The 18322-nt window shown below is 43.7% G+C and overlaps 1 protein-coding gene across 1 annotated transcript in view; it reads right to left on the bottom strand.

Annotated features, from left to right (window-relative positions):
• The window catches only part of LOC115196908 (voltage-dependent P/Q-type calcium channel subunit alpha-1A), a 145287-nt gene that overhangs the window by 94610 nt on the left and 32355 nt on the right, over positions 1–18322 (bottom strand). Inside the window, exons 4-16 of the mRNA XM_029757962.1 lie at positions 9927–10018; positions 9577–9729; positions 8911–9098; positions 7127–7230; positions 6809–6924; positions 6190–6234; positions 4952–5038; positions 3911–4117; positions 2279–2391; positions 1907–2019; positions 1235–1366; positions 973–1045; positions 147–264 (exon numbers count right to left, since the gene is read on the bottom strand). Of these exons, the coding sequence (XP_029613822.1) occupies positions 147–264; positions 973–1045; positions 1235–1366; positions 1907–2019; positions 2279–2391; positions 3911–4117; positions 4952–5038; positions 6190–6234; positions 6809–6924; positions 7127–7230; positions 8911–9098; positions 9577–9729; positions 9927–10018 (1541 nt within the window). The remainder of the gene's footprint in view (positions 1–146; positions 265–972; positions 1046–1234; positions 1367–1906; positions 2020–2278; positions 2392–3910; positions 4118–4951; positions 5039–6189; positions 6235–6808; positions 6925–7126; positions 7231–8910; positions 9099–9576; positions 9730–9926; positions 10019–18322) is intronic.

Here is an 18322-nt window from a genome sequence, read left to right on the forward strand (position 1 = left end):
GTGTGTGTGTGTGTGTGTGTGTGTGTGTGTGTGTGTGTGTGTGCATATTCATGTGCGAGCTTGTGTGTGTGTGTGTATGTGTGTGGGTCTGTCTATGTGTGTGGGTGTGTGCATGTGTGTGTGTGTGTGTGTGTGTGTAAGGATACAGTTGCCGAAAAGTGTGAGCACGATGAAGAAGACTGAGAAGACCATTCCGTTGTTGACTCCTCCCTGAGACTCTATTCCATCATACATAACCATGTTCCAGTCTTCTCCGGTCAGGATCTGGGGGAGAAGACACTCTTAATAAACATGTAGGATCTTCATTTGAGGCAGTTTGCTATAGCAGGAAAAAAATCCCCCAGCAACAGGAAATGTGAATTATTATGTGGATTATAATTACTGGACATTTTTTGTAGGGGTTGACATTTTAAAGTGGAAATTACAACCTTTAGAAGCCTTTTTATACCTTGAATACACTACAAGTTTGCATTTTCTGCGGAGCGGGACTTTTCTCAGAAACAAAAGAAAAGAGCTAAAATGAAGATCCTACATCTGTACACACACAGACACTCATACACTTGTACTACTGTACACATACACTCTTATACACACACACACAATCTTATACACACACACACACACTCTTAAACACACACACTTAAGCATACACACTCTTATACACACACACACACACACTCTTAAACACACACACTTAAGCATACACACTCTTATACACACACACACACTCTTAAACACACACACACACACATATAAACACACGCTTTGCACATGTTAGGACTGCTTATCTTGGGACTGCTTACACACTCACCTTTCCCTACCTTTACACTCATCTATCCTCTTTCTTTCTCTCCTATCCCCCATTTCCAGCGTGCTACCACTCCCACTCTTCTCCTGCCCTCTTTTCTCATTCCATTATCTCTTTCCTTTCTCTCCCCTCTCCACTCCCCCCTCCCGTCTTTATCCACTCACCTGGAACACAGTCATTATTGCTGCAGGGAAAGTATCAAAGTTGGTCGGGGGAGTGCCAGATTCAAAATTAAACCTAGAGGATAAACAGAGAGAAATGGAGGAAGAGAGAAAGAGAGAGCGAGAGAAAGATAGCGAGAGAGAGAGATTAAAAATGACACCAAACAGTCAGACACTGAAGATAAAGAGTGACAGGGGAAGGGAAGGAAGGGGGAGGAAGGATGAAAGGGGCAAGAAAAGAGGGGAAAGAAGAGGAGGTACTGACTGTCCTCCGAAGAGTTGCATGCCCAACAGAGCGAAGACGACGATAAAGAGGAAGAGGAGGAAGAGCAGGCTTATAATGGATTTCATGGAGTTGAGCAGAGATACAACCAGGTTCCTCAAAGACGCCCAGTACCTGACAGAGAGAGAGAGAGAGCAGTAGAGAGAGGGGAGGGGCAGGGGAGAGAAATCACAGCAGCAAGATTTGTGACCTGTTGCCACAAGAAAAGGGCAACCAGTGAAGAACAAACACCATTGTAAATACAACCCATATTGATGTTTATTTATTTTCCATGTTGTACTTTAACTATTTGTTACAACACTGTTACAACATTGTATATAGACATAATATGACATTTTAAATGTCTTTATTATTTTGGAACTTGTGTGAGTGTAATATTTACTTTTCACTTTTTATTATTTATTTCAATTGCTTTGGCAATGTAAACATATGTTTCTTCCCATGTTTCTTCCCAATAAAACCCCTTGAATTGAACTGAGAGAGGTGGGGAGAGAGTGTGAGAGAGAGGAGAGAGAGCTTGTGAGCGAGAGAGAGTTTAGAAAAGCCTATACATTTCTAATTGCCTTTCATGGTCGTTTGTTAATGAGACATGCTGACAAACAGATTGATAAGATATCCGATACAGAGGTTGAATCAAAGTCAGTAGAGACTTACTTGGTGACTTTGAAGATTCTCAGTAACCTTAGAGCTCGTAACACACTGATACCAAAGGATGTCCCAGGCTGGATAAAACCCCACAGCACCTCGAATATGCTGCCACATATTACCTGCCACACACACACACACGATTAGTGATGTTATCCAAAACATGCGGTCAAAAATGATATGTGAGTGTGTGTGTTTACTGTATTAGTGTGTGTGTGTGTGTGTGTGTGTGTGTGTGTGTGTGTGTGTGTGTGTGTGTGTGTGTGTGTGTGTGTGTGTGTGTGTGTGTGTGTGTGTGTGTGTGTGTGTGTGTGTGTGTGTGTGTGCGCGTGTCACATATGCACCGTGTGTACCCTAGAGTAGACGAGTTCCACCACTCACAATGCAGTCAAAGCAGTTAAAGGAGGAGTGAAAGTAAGGCTGTGACCCCAGTCCATAAATCTTTATACCCATCTCAGACATGAAGATACTCAAGAAGACGAACTCTGCAAAGTCTGGAAGAGGTGAAAAGAGAGAGGGAACAGGGGGAGAGAGAGCGGGAAAGATCAGACATGAGCGAGCAAGCAAGAAAATACACGAGGATGATATCAAAAGAAAAGGAATAAAGAGGGGCATTGAAAAATTCACTGTAAGAAGCAATCAGAGAGGCAGAAAGACTGTCACGATCCCTCCGGAACTTTCATTACGCACACCTGTCCCCTATTCCCACTGATTAGTACTTGTATAAGTGTGCCCTTTGGTTTCCATTGGGCTGTCGATTATTGTTATAATGTCCGTTGGTGCGTGTGAGTACCTGTGCTGTGTGTTTTGGGCTTTCGTGCCCTTGTGGATTGTTCAGATGATTACGGGTCTCGTCCCGTGTGTTAATCATTGTGTGCGTGTGTTATTTATTCAAGGTTCTCCTCGCTCTTTTGTTTGGGTTTCAAGCCTGTGTTTTTGTTACGTGTTTGTTTGGCCTTTGTCCCCGTGCCTTTACACGGCACGCCATAATTTGGGGCTTAATAAAAACAACTATTACGCATTCCTGTGTCTGTCTCCCGAATCTCCTTTAAGCCAACGTGACTGTCACGTCCTGACCAGTAATAGGGGTTATTTGTTATTGTAGTTTGGTCAGGACGTGGCAGAGGGTATTTATTTATGTGGTTCGGGGTGGTGGTTTGTTTAGTAGGGTATTTGATTTATGTATTCCGGGGGTTTTTGGGCACTGTTCTATCTTAGTGTATTTCTATGTTCTGTCTAGTCTTTTGTATTTCTATGTTTTGTTTATTGGGGTTGGACTCTCAATTAGAGGCAGGTGTTTTCTAGTTGCCTCTGTTTGAGAGTCCTATTTATAGGTATGTGTTTGTTGAGTACTTTGTGGGAGATTATGCTGTGTATAGCTTTGTGCCTTACCAGCCTGTGATTAGTCGTTGGGTTTCTTTGTGTACGTGTTTGTTTTGGTTCTCCTTCTTGTCCGTTTATAATAAAGAAGATGAGTGCACATTTCCCCGCTGCATTTTGGTCTAAATCCGACATCAATCGTTACAGTGACAGAATCTTCTTTAAGCCAACGTGACAGAATCTTCTTTAAGCCAACGTGACAGAATGTCCTTTAAGCCAACGTGACAGAATGTCCTTTAAGCCAACGTGACAGAATGTCCTTTAAGCCAACGTGACAGAATGTCCTTTAAGCCAACGTGACAGAATGTCCTTTAAGCCAACGTGACAGAATGTCCTTTAAGCCAACGTGACAGAATATCCTTTAAGCCAACGTGACAGAATATCCTTTAAGCCAACGTGACAGAATGTCCTTTAAGCCAACGTGACAGAGGTAGAGAGAGAAATAAAGAAAAGTATCTAGAATTTCCATCCATCCTTCATCCCTCCCTCCCACCCTCTATCCCTCCCTCCCATCCTCTATCTCTCCCTCCCTACCACCCTCCATACCTCCCCCCTCCCTCCCACCCTCCATACCTCCCTCCCACCCTCCATCCCTCCCTCCCTCCGAACCTCCCTCCCTGTATGTCTACTCACAGAGGAAGTCTGAGAGTGGTTCAGGCTGGTCGTAGTGTACTACAGCCACACACATGGTGTTAAGTCCCACCAGACACAGTACACTCCAGTAGAAATACTGGGTCTTCACAATGCGTCGGATGAAGAAACGCAGACGACGCTCCCTCTTATGGAAGTTAGAGCCCTCCAGCTTTGAACTCTTCAGACTGGCCCGCGCAAAGGGAGAACCTGGGAGGAGAGGAGAAGAATGGGAAGAGGAGAGAGGGATGGAGGAGAGGAGAAGTGGGAAGAGGAGAGGGGATGGAGGAGAGGAGAGGAGAAGAGTGGGAAGAGGAGAGGGGAATGGAGAAGAGGAGAAGAGTGGGAAGAGGAGAGAGGGATGGAGGAGAGGAGAAGAGTGGGAAGAGGAGAGAGGATGGAGGAGAGGAGAAGAGTGGGAAGAGGAGAGAGGGATGGAGGAGAGGAGAAGAGTGGGAAGAGGAGAGAGGATGGAGGAGAGGAGAGGAGAAGTGGGAAGAGGAGAGGGGAATGGAGGAGAGGAGAAGAGTGGGAAGAGGAGAGGGGAATGGAGGAGAGGAGAAGAGTGGGAAGAGGAGAGAGGGATGGAGGAGAGGAGAAGAGTGGGAAGAGGAGAGAGGGATGGAGGAGAGGAGAAGAGTGGGAAGAGGAGAGGGGAATGGAGGAGAGGAGAGGAGAAGAGTGGGAAGAGGAGAGAGGGATGGAGGAGAGGAGAAGAGTGGGAAGAGGAGAGAGGGATGGAGGAGAGGAGAAGAGTGGGAAGAGGAGAAAGGGATGGAGGAGAGGAGAAGAGTGGGAAGAGGAGAGGGGGATGGAGGAGAGGAGAAGGGTGGGAAGAGGAGAGAGGGATGGAGGAGAGGAGAAGAATGGGAAGAGGAGAGGGGATGGAGGAGAGGAGAAGAGTGGGAAGAGGAGAGGGTGTGGAGGAGAGGAGAAGAGTGGGAAGAGGAGAGGGGGATGGGGACAAGAGTGGAGAGAAAAAAACACATTTGGTTAGGATGTAACATCTTGTGTGTGCGTGTGCATGTGTGTGGTGTTTCTTACCCACTGCCAGGTCTCCATTCCCATCCTCTGGGTTAAGGAGATCTGTTTTGTTCTTGTGGTTTTTGATGGTGGGTCTCCTGCGGGTGCCTGAATGGGAAAAATAGAACACAGTGACGCACAACTGCTCACTATAGCATACGCAAACAAACACTGGCACAGAAGCAAATATGCTACATTTACACTAGTAAAGATGCTACATTTACACTAGTAAAGATGCTACATTTACATTAACAAAGATGCTACATTTACACTAGCAAAGATGCTACATTTACACTAGTAAAGATGCTACATTTACACTAGCAAAGCTGCAACATTTACAATAGGAATGATGCTACATTTACACTAACAAACATGCTACATTTACACGAGCAAAGAGGCTACATTTACATGAGAAAATATTCTACATGTACACTAGCAAAGATGCTACATTTACACTAGCAAAGGTGCTCTGGTTACACTAGTAAATATTCTACATTTACTCTAGCAAAAATGCTACATTTACACTAGCAGTTATTATAGATTTACACTAGTAAAGATGATACATTTACACTAGCAAAACTGCAACATTTACAATAGGAAAGATGCTACATTTACACTACAAAATATGCTACATTTACACAAGGAAAGATGCTACATTTACCGTTTCAAAAATGCTCTGGTTACACTAGTAAATATTCTACATTCACACTAGCAAAAATACTACATTTACACTAGCAAATGTGTTACATTTACACTAGCAAAGATGCTACATTTACACTAGCATAGATTACATTTTACATTTTTACATTTTAGTCATTTAGCAGACACTCTTATCCAGAGCGACTTACAGTAGTGAATGCATACATTTCATACATTTTTAAACATTTTTATTTCATACTGGCCCCCCGTGGGAATCAAACCCACAACCTTGGCGTTGCAAACAACATGCTTATGTCACAAACACCATGCTCTACCAACTGAGCCACAGATGCAACATTTACACTATTAAAAATGCTACATTTACACTAGCAAAGATGATACATTTACACTAGTAAAGATGATACATTTAGACTAGCAAAGATGCTACATGTATACTAGTAAAGATGATACTGTTACACTAACAATGATGCTACATTTACACAATGTTATAGTTTCTCATTGCCTGTCTCTATATACATTCTAACATCATATCTATGTCACTACACACACACACACACACACACACACACACACACACACACACACACTTGGGTAAATACCGTCAAAGGCATCAGGGTCTTCATCGTCTGCTAAGATCACTTCTTCTATAGGAAGGAAAAGTGAAATAAACAATAACATGGGAATGTATATGGCAATATGTAACATATATAACATAAATATATAACATATATAACATAAATATATAACATATTTAACCTAAATATATAACATATATAACATAAATATGTAATATATGTAACATAAATATATAACATATAACATAAATATATAACATAAATATATAACATATGTAACATAAATATATAGCATAAATATATAACATATACAACATAAATATATAACATATATAACAAAAATATATAACATATGTAACATAAATATATAACATATATAACAATATGTAACATATGTAACATAAATATATAACATACATATATAACATAAATATATAACATATATAACATGAATATATAACATATATAACATGAATATATAACATATATAACATAAATATGTAACAAATGTAACATAAATATGTAACATATATAACATAAATGTATAACATATATAACATGAATATATAACATATATAACATAAATATGTAACATAGGGTTCCAAATATGTTTTGTGTGTAGTTCTATACGATGATAATGTACCTGCTTTACAAATCCACTCCAGGTATCCATTGAGCTCTCTCTCTATCTGCTGCTGTCTCCTCAGCTTCAGAAACTCACTCCTGTTCTCCACTCGCTCTCTCTCTTTGGCAAACTCCCTGTGGTCGACACACACACACACATATCAACACACACATATCAACTGAAACACACATATAGATCTATACAATGACATATACACAGACATATTGTATACACACACGCACACGAAACACACAAACATGTCCCACACACACGTGCGCCTACACACACACTCTCCCACACACACACATGCGTGCACACACACACACACACACTTACCCAGACAGTACACCCAGGACCAGGTTCAACATGAAGAAAGAGCCGATGATGATGAGGGGAATGAAGTACATCCAGTTCCACGCGCTCCCTGAGGCATCGTTGCTCTGCAAACACACACACACACACACACACACACACACACACACACACACACACACACACACACACACACACACACACATACACACACACACACACACACACACACACACACACACATACACACACCACACACACACACACATATTTTGATCTAGTAATTCATCTTTCCCTTGTTTGACTAGAGAGGTTACACTGAGATGTAGATTTTATAAAGCCAAAAAACAGCAGACCATTTCAGGACCTTTTCATGAACTGGGACGGGGTCACCACAATACGGGGATGATTAGGACATCGTTTTATACAGTATACTGTCCAGAGTATCTGCCATTTAAACAGTTCAGCTGCACAGAATGTAACGCTCTTCCTCTCTCATTTTCCCTCACCCTCTCCAACCCCCCTTTCTCTATCTCTCCCATCCCTCCCCATCTTGCTGTATTTCCCCCTAAACTGAGTCCATCACAGAATGTAACGCTCTTTCTCTCTCCCATACACCTCCCTCCCTCCCTCCCATACACCTCCCTCCCTCCCGCCCTCCCTCCCTCCCTCGCGCCCTCCCTCCCTCCCGCCCTCCCTCCCTCCCATACACCTCCCTCCCTCCCGCCCTCCCTCCCTCCCTCGCGCCCTCCCTCCCTCCCGCCCTCCCTCCCTCCCTCCCTCCCTATGTCTGTGGGCGTGGCTGCTGTTGCTGTATGCTGTACTGAAGGTACTGCAGCCTTTTTAGCCATTAAACTTTCAGCACTTTCTTCCTCAGCAGCTGCAAGAATAACTCTGACTGAACAGCCCTGTTAAATATAGAGTAGCATCGCCACTGAGTGAGACTGATGGAGGAGAGAGAAGAAGGGAAGAGGGTGGGGGAAAGGGGGAGGGGGGTGAAGAGGAAGGGAGAAAGAGGGAGGCCGATGGGGGGGAGAGAGACAGTGAGTAATTGGGTGTGGTGAGGTGGGGGGAGTAGGAAGAAGCAAAAAGGAATGGAGATGGAGAGACAGATTAAGGAAGCAGAGAGAGCGAGGAAAGAGAGAGGTGTGGGAAAGAGAAGAGGGGGAAGAGAGGGAAGGGGGAATATTGAATATGGGCCCATAGAGACTGCTGTGAATGGGACTACACTCACATTCCCCCACTACCCTCATCCACCTCTCCATCGCCATAGCAACCATTGCCACTGGCAGCAGGGTACTATTCACTGTGTCTTCGGTATGGGCACACAATACAGTATATGAGTAAATGCTATGGGCATATTTGTCTAGCAGTGAAACATGTATTGTATGAATTGGTGGGTATTTACCATGTAATTTACTAGTAAATACCATAGAAATCTATTATCCAGGTTGTAGTTGCCCCACAGATTTAGGATCAGCTTATTTACCATGTAATTTCAATTCTACCCGAAACCCAAAACGAAACCTGAACCCAATCTCAAACCCAAACCGAAGACTAAACCTCAAACCCCAAACCAATCCTGAATCCAAACCCAAACACAAACACAAAACCAAACCTAATCTCAAGCCAAACCCAAACCTAAAACCAAACCCAAACTCCTGATCTTAAACTCAAAACCAAACCCGATCTCAAACCCTAACCCAACTCTACAGTAACTCACATAATAGTCCAGCTCTTTAACCATCAATTAAATACCATAATACCTCTAATACAGAACCACTGTGATGTGAAGTACCGTAACTCACATAGTAGAGCAGGTCAGTCCATCCCTCCATGGTAATACATTGGAAGACTGTGAGCACGGCAAACAGGATGTTGTCAAACTGGGTGATGCCGTAGTTAGGCCCCAGCCAATACTTTCGACACGTGGTCCCGTTTGGACATAGTCTCGACGGGGCTTCGGTCCCACACGGAAACTCCTCGCGAATCTCATCTACAGGGGTACAGAGAGTTTGTGGATCAACATGTTATTTAAGAGCTAGATCTTCTTTGATTCATATTGAATTGACAGTCTTTTTGTCACTGATTTAACTGGCCTACTGACTGACTAACTGACTGAGATACTGACTGACTGACTGGCGACTGACTGGCTGACTGATTAACTGGTAGAATGACTGGCAATGACTGGTAGAATGACTGGCATACTGCCTGACTGGTATGCTGACTGGCACATACTGACTGGGTGACTGACTGGCAGACTGACTGACTGACATATTGGCTGACTGTCATACTGACTGACTAACTGATTGACTGACTGACTGACTGGCAGACTGACTAGCAGACTGACTGGCATGCTGACTGACTGACTAACTGACTGACTGTCTGACCATCCAACCAACTGACCCACCGACCTTCTGGCCGACCAACTGACTGGCCGACCAATCGACCGACCAACTGACTGACCGACTTACCTGTGTGAATGTCGAAGCAGGTAGTATGGAATTTGCCCATGTAGAACTCCAGGCCGATGATAGCGAACATGAGGATGGCGAAGAATAGCAACAGGCCGATCTGCAGCAGTGGGATCATAGCCTTCATGATGGACTTGAGGACCACCTGGAGGCCTGGGGGAGACAGCGCACATCGTTTAAGAAGAGAAACAACAGACAAAGTAAAAAAAACTCTGACCTACATCCCAAAATCCCTATAAAAATGATGTAACTGAATCCGAACTGTCCTCCCCCTCCCCTCCTCTTATGGTATCAGATGAAATAAGACTATTAGGGATGTAGCTAGTCGTTCTCTCCGTCCCACGACTTACTGGGTATCCCAGACACCAGTTTGAGGGGTCTCAGCACACGGACCGCTCTCAGAGTCCGCAAATCGAAGTCCGATCCCACTGTAGACAGGATCCTACAGAGAGAGATGGAGCAGAGAGCGAGAGGAGGTGGAGAGAGGGAGAGAGCGAGACAGAGGGAAGAAGGAAAATAAAGAGAAGGAATAATTAGAGTATTTTAATATTTTTTAGGAACATTTGTAGCATCAGCCAATCAATGTGTGTCGGTTGCCGGGGGTTTTAGTGACATCATCTGTTAATCATTTACACTAATCACTTGGATAAGAAGAAGACTTTCAGCGAGTGAATGAGTAAGTCAATAATGTGAATGCATGGATGAGCCACGAGTCAATCAAGAGATGGGACAGGGAAGTCGATAGAGAGAGAGAGAGAGAGAGAGAGAGAGAGAGAGAGAGAATGAGCAACCAAATCATGAGAAAACAAAAAGATAATTACTTGACACATTGGAAACAATTTACAGAAAAACAGAGCAAACTAGAATGCTATTTGGCCTTAAACAGAGAGCACACCGTGGCAGAAGACCTGACCACTGTGACTGACCCAAACTTAAGGAAATCTATGTACAGACTCAGTAAGCATAGCCTTGCTATTGAGAAAGGCAGCTGAAGACTGACCTGGCACTCAAGAGAGGACAGGCTATGTGCATACTGCACACAAAATGAGGTGGAAACTGAGCTGCACTTCGTAACCTCCTGCCAAATGTATGACCATATTAGAGACACATATTTCCCTCAGATTTTAAGAAACTCCCATATCTATTGGGTGAAATGCCACAGTGTGTCATCACAGCAGAAAAGGGCAACCAGTGAAGAACAAACACCACTGTAAATACAACCTATACTTATGTTTATTTATTTTCCTTTCTGTATTTTAACTATTTGCACATCTATAAAACACTGTATATATACATAAATTACATTTGAAATGTCTTTATTCTTTTGGAACTTTTGTAAGTGTAATGTTTAGTGTTCATTTTTTATTGTTTATTTCACTTTTGTTTATTATCTATTTCACTTGCTTTGGCAATGTAAACATATGTTTCCCATGCCAATAAAGCCCCATGGAGAGAGAGAGAGAGAGAGCGCGCACAGGCTGTATGATTGAGAGTTGTTGACTGCCTCATTTGTTCCCCATCTTTATTCCTCCTATGTATAAACTCTGTCTGAGAGCCATGGCCACTGCCAACTCATCAGGACTCTATCTGTACCTCACTATACACACACAAACATTTATGCACGCATGCACACACACATGCACACACACAAACACGCACACACACACATGCACACACACACACACACACACACACATTGTGTAGGAAAAACTGAGAGGGACAGAAAGATAAGTGTGTGTGTGTTTCTGTGAAGGAGTGTGTTTGTTGGTGAGGAGGAGTGTTTGTGTGTGAAGGAGAGGATGTTCTCTCACGTTGTCTGACTTCCAGTTATCTCTCTAACTGACTGGGAATCATCAACGTTTTCCAATAGTCCTTCTGCTAAGAGCTGCATGGCACAGTAACTGGCTGATCCTGTTGCACCAGTGCATTCGACTCTTGGTGGAACGCATTGCTTGACTGCCGTGATAAGCACAATGTCGTTCGCGAACTGCAGGTCCCCAAATGATTAATTCTCCTCGAGTTCGAGTTTGCTTTGAGCAGCTTTGTAGTTTTGGTTCTATGAAGCTGTGTCCATCATAACATTCAATAATCAATTCATTGCATTCATTCTTGCACCATGTGATATATTATCAGTTTGAAACAATGCCTGCATCATGATCAGCTGTTTGTCTCTGGAGCCGCTGAGCCGCAAGAGCGTGCATCAATCCTGCTGAGGACTCATTGCATTGGAGCCAACAGGTCAAACAAACAACTAAAACAAACAAGTCACTCAGAAAAATGAATCATGACTCTAGAGGCATTAAAAAGCGTCATTCAAAAATAATGAATAATTTGCAAACTGCACATCACTACTCAATAGGTGTCTCTCCCCTCCACATGGACCACTACAACACAGGAGAGTCTCAGGGGCCCACCGTTAGTCTGACAGCACACCTAAACACTAGGGAATGATGATGTGTCAGTGTAATACAATCTGAATGACACATCGTTGAAAGCCTTCCCACCGAGGCCTGGTGGGGTGTCTGGTTGAGGAACAACAGTGAGTCCACAGAGCCCAGTTTAGGAAGCTCTGTGCTTAACGACTAACACACACTTTTAGCTTAATAGCTTCACCAGAGAGGCTGGTGTGACTGACTATGTTCTGGAGTTAGCTATCTGCGCTAGGAACGCAGGTAAATCCTATGGGAGTTACTATCTGTGCTAGGAACACAGGTAAATACTATGGGAGTTAGCTATCTGTGCTAGGAACACAGGTAAATACTATGGGAGTTAGCTATCTGTGCTAGGAACACAGGTAAATACTATGGGAGTTAGCTATCTGTGCTAGGAACACAGGTAAATACTATGGGAGTTAGCTATCTGTGCTAGGAACACAGGTAAATACTATGGGAGTTAGCTATCTGTGCTAGGAACACAGGTAAATACTATGGGAGTTACTATCTGTGCTACAAGGCAAGTACTTGCTATGGGATTTCAATTCTATATAACTATATTTATCCCCTCAGGGGCAATTAAGCTATCTTCCTGTGCTAGATACGTAGAGGGATGCTATGGGAGTTAGAAGTCGCCAGCCCTGATGACAGCCGGCTATACAGAGACTGTCCTATCAGAAGAGGAGGTAAAGGGAAGTGAGAATGAGGGAGGGAGACAGGGAAGGAAGCACAAGGTGCTGGTTTGTCAGCCTGGAAGGTCCTGCTCTGAAGACAAGGTGGGATATTGGGGTTAAAGTGAGGGATTCACACTGACAACGCAGGTGTGTGTGTGGAGGGAGAAAAAGTGTGCGTGTGTGTGTGTCTCCGCGTGTGTCTGCGCGTGTGTATGTAGGGGATAGTGTTAACAGTGCCGACAGGAGAGAAATCTACTGGGAGTTACTTGCCAATCTGCCTCACAGGAAACTGTCAAGAGTGTATATGTGTGTGTGTACATTTGTGTGCAAGAAGAAGACAATGATGATGATGATGATGAAGAAGAAGATGAAGATGGCAGTCTTGCACCAACAGCTCCTCAACCCCACCAGGTCTGTCCACCTTTACAGAATTTATCATCAAAGCAACAAGGCTCATTCACACCGTTTCCACGGTTACTGGGGCCCTTCTCATTCATAACTGTTTCCATGGCAACAGGGACCTTGGCTCCTTGCTAGAATCTTTGCATCACCGTGGTAACCGGGCCAAGGGGAACTTGATTGATATGTTTTTTTTTCTTCTAATATCCTCAGTTGTATAGTGAAACATACACATACATGTAAATAATACACACACAAGCTAGCACATACACCCAAAGCACACACACCCACACAAGCATTCACACACACCCACACAAGCATGCACACACACTCACACAAGCATGCACACACACAAGCATGCACACACACACACGCACACATTTATAAGCTGCACATACATACAGTTTCAGCTTGGAACCATTTGAGTGCACATACATTTATATGCACGAATGCACACTAGTATTTAGGTCATACGAACTAGCTACCTATGAAATACCTCAGTTTCTACCCTGATAAACACACACGCATGAAAACACGCACACACACACACTCCCTCCCATATACACACACACACACACACACACACACACACACACACACACACACACATACATACAGTTGAAGTCGGAAGTTTACATACACTTAGGTTGGAGTCATTAAAACTCATTTTTCAACCACTCCAGGGAATATCATAGGCTCAAATAAAAATAGTTTCCTGATCTTTCTTATACTGTATGTCACATCATCTGACAGATACACGCAACAAGTCAGAGGTTAGCATAATGTCAAGGCTTTAAGCAAGTCTGTCTGAGAAGTAAACGTTGTAAGAATCTGGCTTGTGGAGGCACAATTTCGCACACACAGCATGAGGAAAGAGTGGCCAGCTAATCTTGAGTTTGACAGTCTGGAACCAAGGCTTGAGCCGTTAACATATAATTTAGAGAGAGGTTCAACCCAGGCAAGACTTTACCTGAGACAATGACCCTTTTTTACCCAAAAGAGCTCTTCAATGTTCTCCACACTGTTCTACAATGGACAGCTCCTCACAGTTCTCCACACTGTTCTACAATGGACAGCTCCTCACAGTTCTCCACACTGTTCTACAATGGACAGCTCCTCACAGTTCTCCACACTGTTCTACAATGGACAGCTCCTCACAGTTCTCCACACTGTCCTACCGTGGACAGCTCCTCACAGTTCTCCACACTGTTCTACAATGGACAGCTCCTCACAGTTCTCCACACTGTTCTACAATGGACAGCTCCTCACAGTTCTCCACACTGTTCTACAATGGACAGCTCCTCACAGTTCTCCACACTGTTCTACAATGGACAGCTCCTCACAGTTCTCCACACTGTTCTACAATGGACAGCTCCTCACAGTTCTCCACACTGTTCTACAATGGACAGCTCCTCACAGTTCTCCACACTGTTCTACAATGGACAGCTCCTCACAGTTCTCCACACTGTTCTACAATGGACAGCTCCTCACAGTTCTCCACACTGTTCTACAATGGACAGCTCCTCACAGTTCTCCACACTGTTCTTCAATGGACAGCTCCTCACAGTTCTCCACACTGTCCTACCGTGGACAGCTCCTCACTGTTTTCCACACTGTCCTACCGTGGACAGCTCCTCACAGTTCTCCACACTGTTCTACAATGGACAGCTCCTCACAGTTCTCCACACTGTTCTACCGTGGACAGCTCCTCACTGTTCTACTACGGATAGAACTCAATGGCCGTGTCCAAAATCTAACTTGCATACAAAACCTACATTTTGTGTACATATCATGCTACATACTATTTAGAACTTATTGTTTAGTAAAAACAAATGCAGTCAGCAACAAATATCAACGTACTAGGTCATCCATCCTTAGAATGTGTCATCTAATGCTCAATTACGTTGATTCGTTCAGTTTGGTACAGCAAGGCATCTTACGTGATTATCAGCTGTTCTCAATCACACTGGGTCTAGAAAGACCAGTCTCTTCCTCAGTAGTGTGCATCCAATTCTACTAGATGAAAAGCCTAAATCAGTATTACATCCTGGCATTTAAAGCATACTACAGTTCAGAAATGTCACCTATAAAACGTTCTATTCTACGCAAGTACAAGTATTCAGACACGGCCACTACCACAGACCACGGTTACATGGCCTTATCCACAGATCTAGGAGCAGCTACCCTCACAATTCTTACCTTGGCCATTATGGGGATGAGAAAATATATGAGCCTATCATATTCCCTCCATCCCTCCTTCCTTCCTTCCTTCCTTCATTCTTTTTCTTTCTTTCTTTCCTTCCTTCCGTCCTTCCTTCCTTCCTTCCTTCATTCCGTCCTTCCTTCCTTCCTTCCTTCCTTCCTTCTTTCCTTCCTTCCTGTACAGTCATATACTGCATGTGTATTAAGAGTGTTGTTTGGCAATGTGTCTCAGTATATATGCTGAGAAGAAGACGGTTTATAGGTGTGTGAAGAAAAAGTGAGCATGTATTTGAAGTGTAAATGTTTATTGTGTGTGCATGTATGCATCCCCTGGTCATTGTAGTATCAAAGTGTCAGGGCAGAGGTGGGTAGAAAGGGCAGTTGCTTTTCATCTTCAAAGAGCCACACTTCTAAAAGAAAAATCACCATTCAAAAGGAGCTAACCATAGAGACCACAGCTGGGAGCAGTGTATGTGTGTGTGCCATCTGTGTATAAGTGCGAAGCGTGTGTGTATGCGTGTGAGAAAAATGAATGAAAGAGAGAGAGACAAAAAGAGAGAAAGAGAGAATGAGATAGAAAGAGTTATAGAGACAGAGAGACAGAGAAAAAGGTTGAGATAGAGAGAAAGAGACAGAGAGAGAGAGAGAGAGAGAGAGAGAGAGAGAGAGGGAGAGAAAGATAGAGAGAGATAAGAGAGGTAGAGAGAGAGCAAGAGGAAGAGAGAGTGAGAGAGCGAACGAGAGGGACAGAGAGTGACAGACAGAGAGAGAGGGGGAGAGTTCCTGTGTCTCAAGGCTGTACTGGGTGATTGATCATCTGCAGCAGCTAAAAACAGGTTACTGCAGCAGCACACACACACACTCTCTCTCTCATTCGCTTGCTCCGCTCTTCCTCTCTCTCTCTCTCTCTCTCTCTCTCTCTCTCACTCATTTTCTCTCAGTAACTTGCTCCATCTCTTTCTTTCGCTTGTTCTCTTTCTATCCTTTCTCTTTTCACTCTATTTTCTCTTCTCCCTCTATTTCATGATTTCTCTTCCTTTCATGCACTCTCCTTTCCTACTCCCTTTACAACATATACATAGACATACACTACTATTAGTGGATTTGTCTATTTCAGCACCACCCGTTGCTGACAGGTGTATAAAATCAAGCACACAGCCATGCAATCTCCAAAGACAAACATTGGCAGTAGAATGGCTTTGCTGAAGAACTCATTGACTTTCAACGTGGCACCGTCATAGGATGCCACCTTTCGAACAAGTCAGTTCATAAAATTTCTGACCTGCTAGAGCTGCCCCGGTCAACTGTTAGTGCTGTTATTGTGATGTGGAAACATCTAGGAGCAACAACGGTTCAGCTGCGAAGTGTTAGGCCACACAAGCTCACAGAACGGGACCGCCGAGTGCTGAAAGGCGTAGCGCATAAAAATCATATTTTCTTGGTTGCAAACACTCACTACCGAGTTTCAAACTGCCTCTGGAAACCACGTCAGCACAAGAACTGTTACAGTGGCTTGCGAAAGTATTCACTGCCCTTGGCATTTTTCCTATTTTATTGCCTTACAACCTGGAATTAATATAGATTGTTTGGGGGTTTGTATCATTTGATTTACACAACTTGAAGAAGCAAAATATTTTTTATTGTGAAACAAAAAAAACCCTCTAAACTTGAGCCACCTTTTGCAGCAATTACAGCTGCTAGTCTCTTGGGGTATGTTTCTATAAGCTTGGCACATCTAGCCACTGGGATTTTTGCCCATTCTTCAAGGCAAAACTTCTCCAGATTCTTCAAGTTGGATGGGTTCCGCTGGTATACAGCAATCTTTAAGTCATACCACAGATTCTCAATTGGATTGAGGTCTGGGTTTTGACTAGGCCATTCCAAGACATTTAAATGTTTCTCCTTTAACCACTCAAGTGTTGCTTTAGCAGTATGCTTAGGCTCATTGTCCTGCTGGAAGGTGAACCTCCGTCCCAGTCTCAAATCTCTGGAAGACTGGAGCAGGTTTCCCTCAAGAATTTCCCTTAATTTAGTGCCATCCATCATTGCTTCCATTCTGACCAGTTTCCCAGTTCCTGCCGATGAAAAACATTGGATGGTATCCTCGGGGTGATGAGAGGTGTTGGGTTTGCGCCAGACATATCGTTTTCCTTGATGGCAAAACAAAATCTATTTTAGTCTCATCTGACCAGAGTACCTTCTTCCATATGTTTGGGGAGTCTCCCACATGCCTTTTGGCAAACACCAAACGTGTTTTTTTCAAATCACTTCACCAATTTGGACTATTTTGTGTATGTCCATTACATGAAATCCAAATATGAATCAATTTAAATTACAGGCTGTAATGCAACAAAATAGGAAAAACGCAAAGGGGGTGAATACTTTTGCAAGGCACTGTAGTTGGGAGCTTCATGAAATGGGTTTCCATGGGTGAGCAGCCACACACAAGCCTAAGATCATCAAGTGAAATGCTAAGTGTTGCCTGGAGTGGTGTAAAGCTCGCCGCCATTGGACTCTGGAGCAGTGAAAACGCATTCTCTGGAGTGATGAATCACGCTTCACCATCTGGCAGTCCGATTGACAAATCTGGGCTTGGTGGATGCTAGGAGAACGCTACCTACTCCAATGCATAGCGCCAACTGTAACGTTTGGTGGAAGACGAATAATGGTCTGAGGCTGTTTTTCATGGTTTGGCTAGGCCCCTTAGTTCCAGTCAAGGGAAATTTTAACGCTACAGCATACAATGACATTCTAAACAATGTTGTGCTTCCAACTTTGTGGCAAAAGTTTGGGGAAGGCCCTTTCCTGTTTCAGCATGACAATGTCCCCATGCCCAAAGCGAGGTCCATACAGAAATTGTTTTTCGAGATTGGTGTGGAAGAACTTGACTGGCCTGCACAGAGCCCTGACCTCAACCCCATCAAACACCTTTGGGATGAATTGGAACGCCGACTGCGAACCAGGCCTAATCGCCCAACATCAGTGGCTGACCTCACTAATGCTCTTGTAGCTCTAGTGGAAAGCCTTCCCAGAAGAGTG

The sequence above is a fragment of the Salmo trutta genome, chromosome 1 (genome assembly GCF_901001165.1).
Source record: "Salmo trutta chromosome 1, fSalTru1.1, whole genome shotgun sequence".
Classification (NCBI taxonomy): domain Eukaryota; kingdom Metazoa; phylum Chordata; class Actinopteri; order Salmoniformes; family Salmonidae; genus Salmo; species Salmo trutta.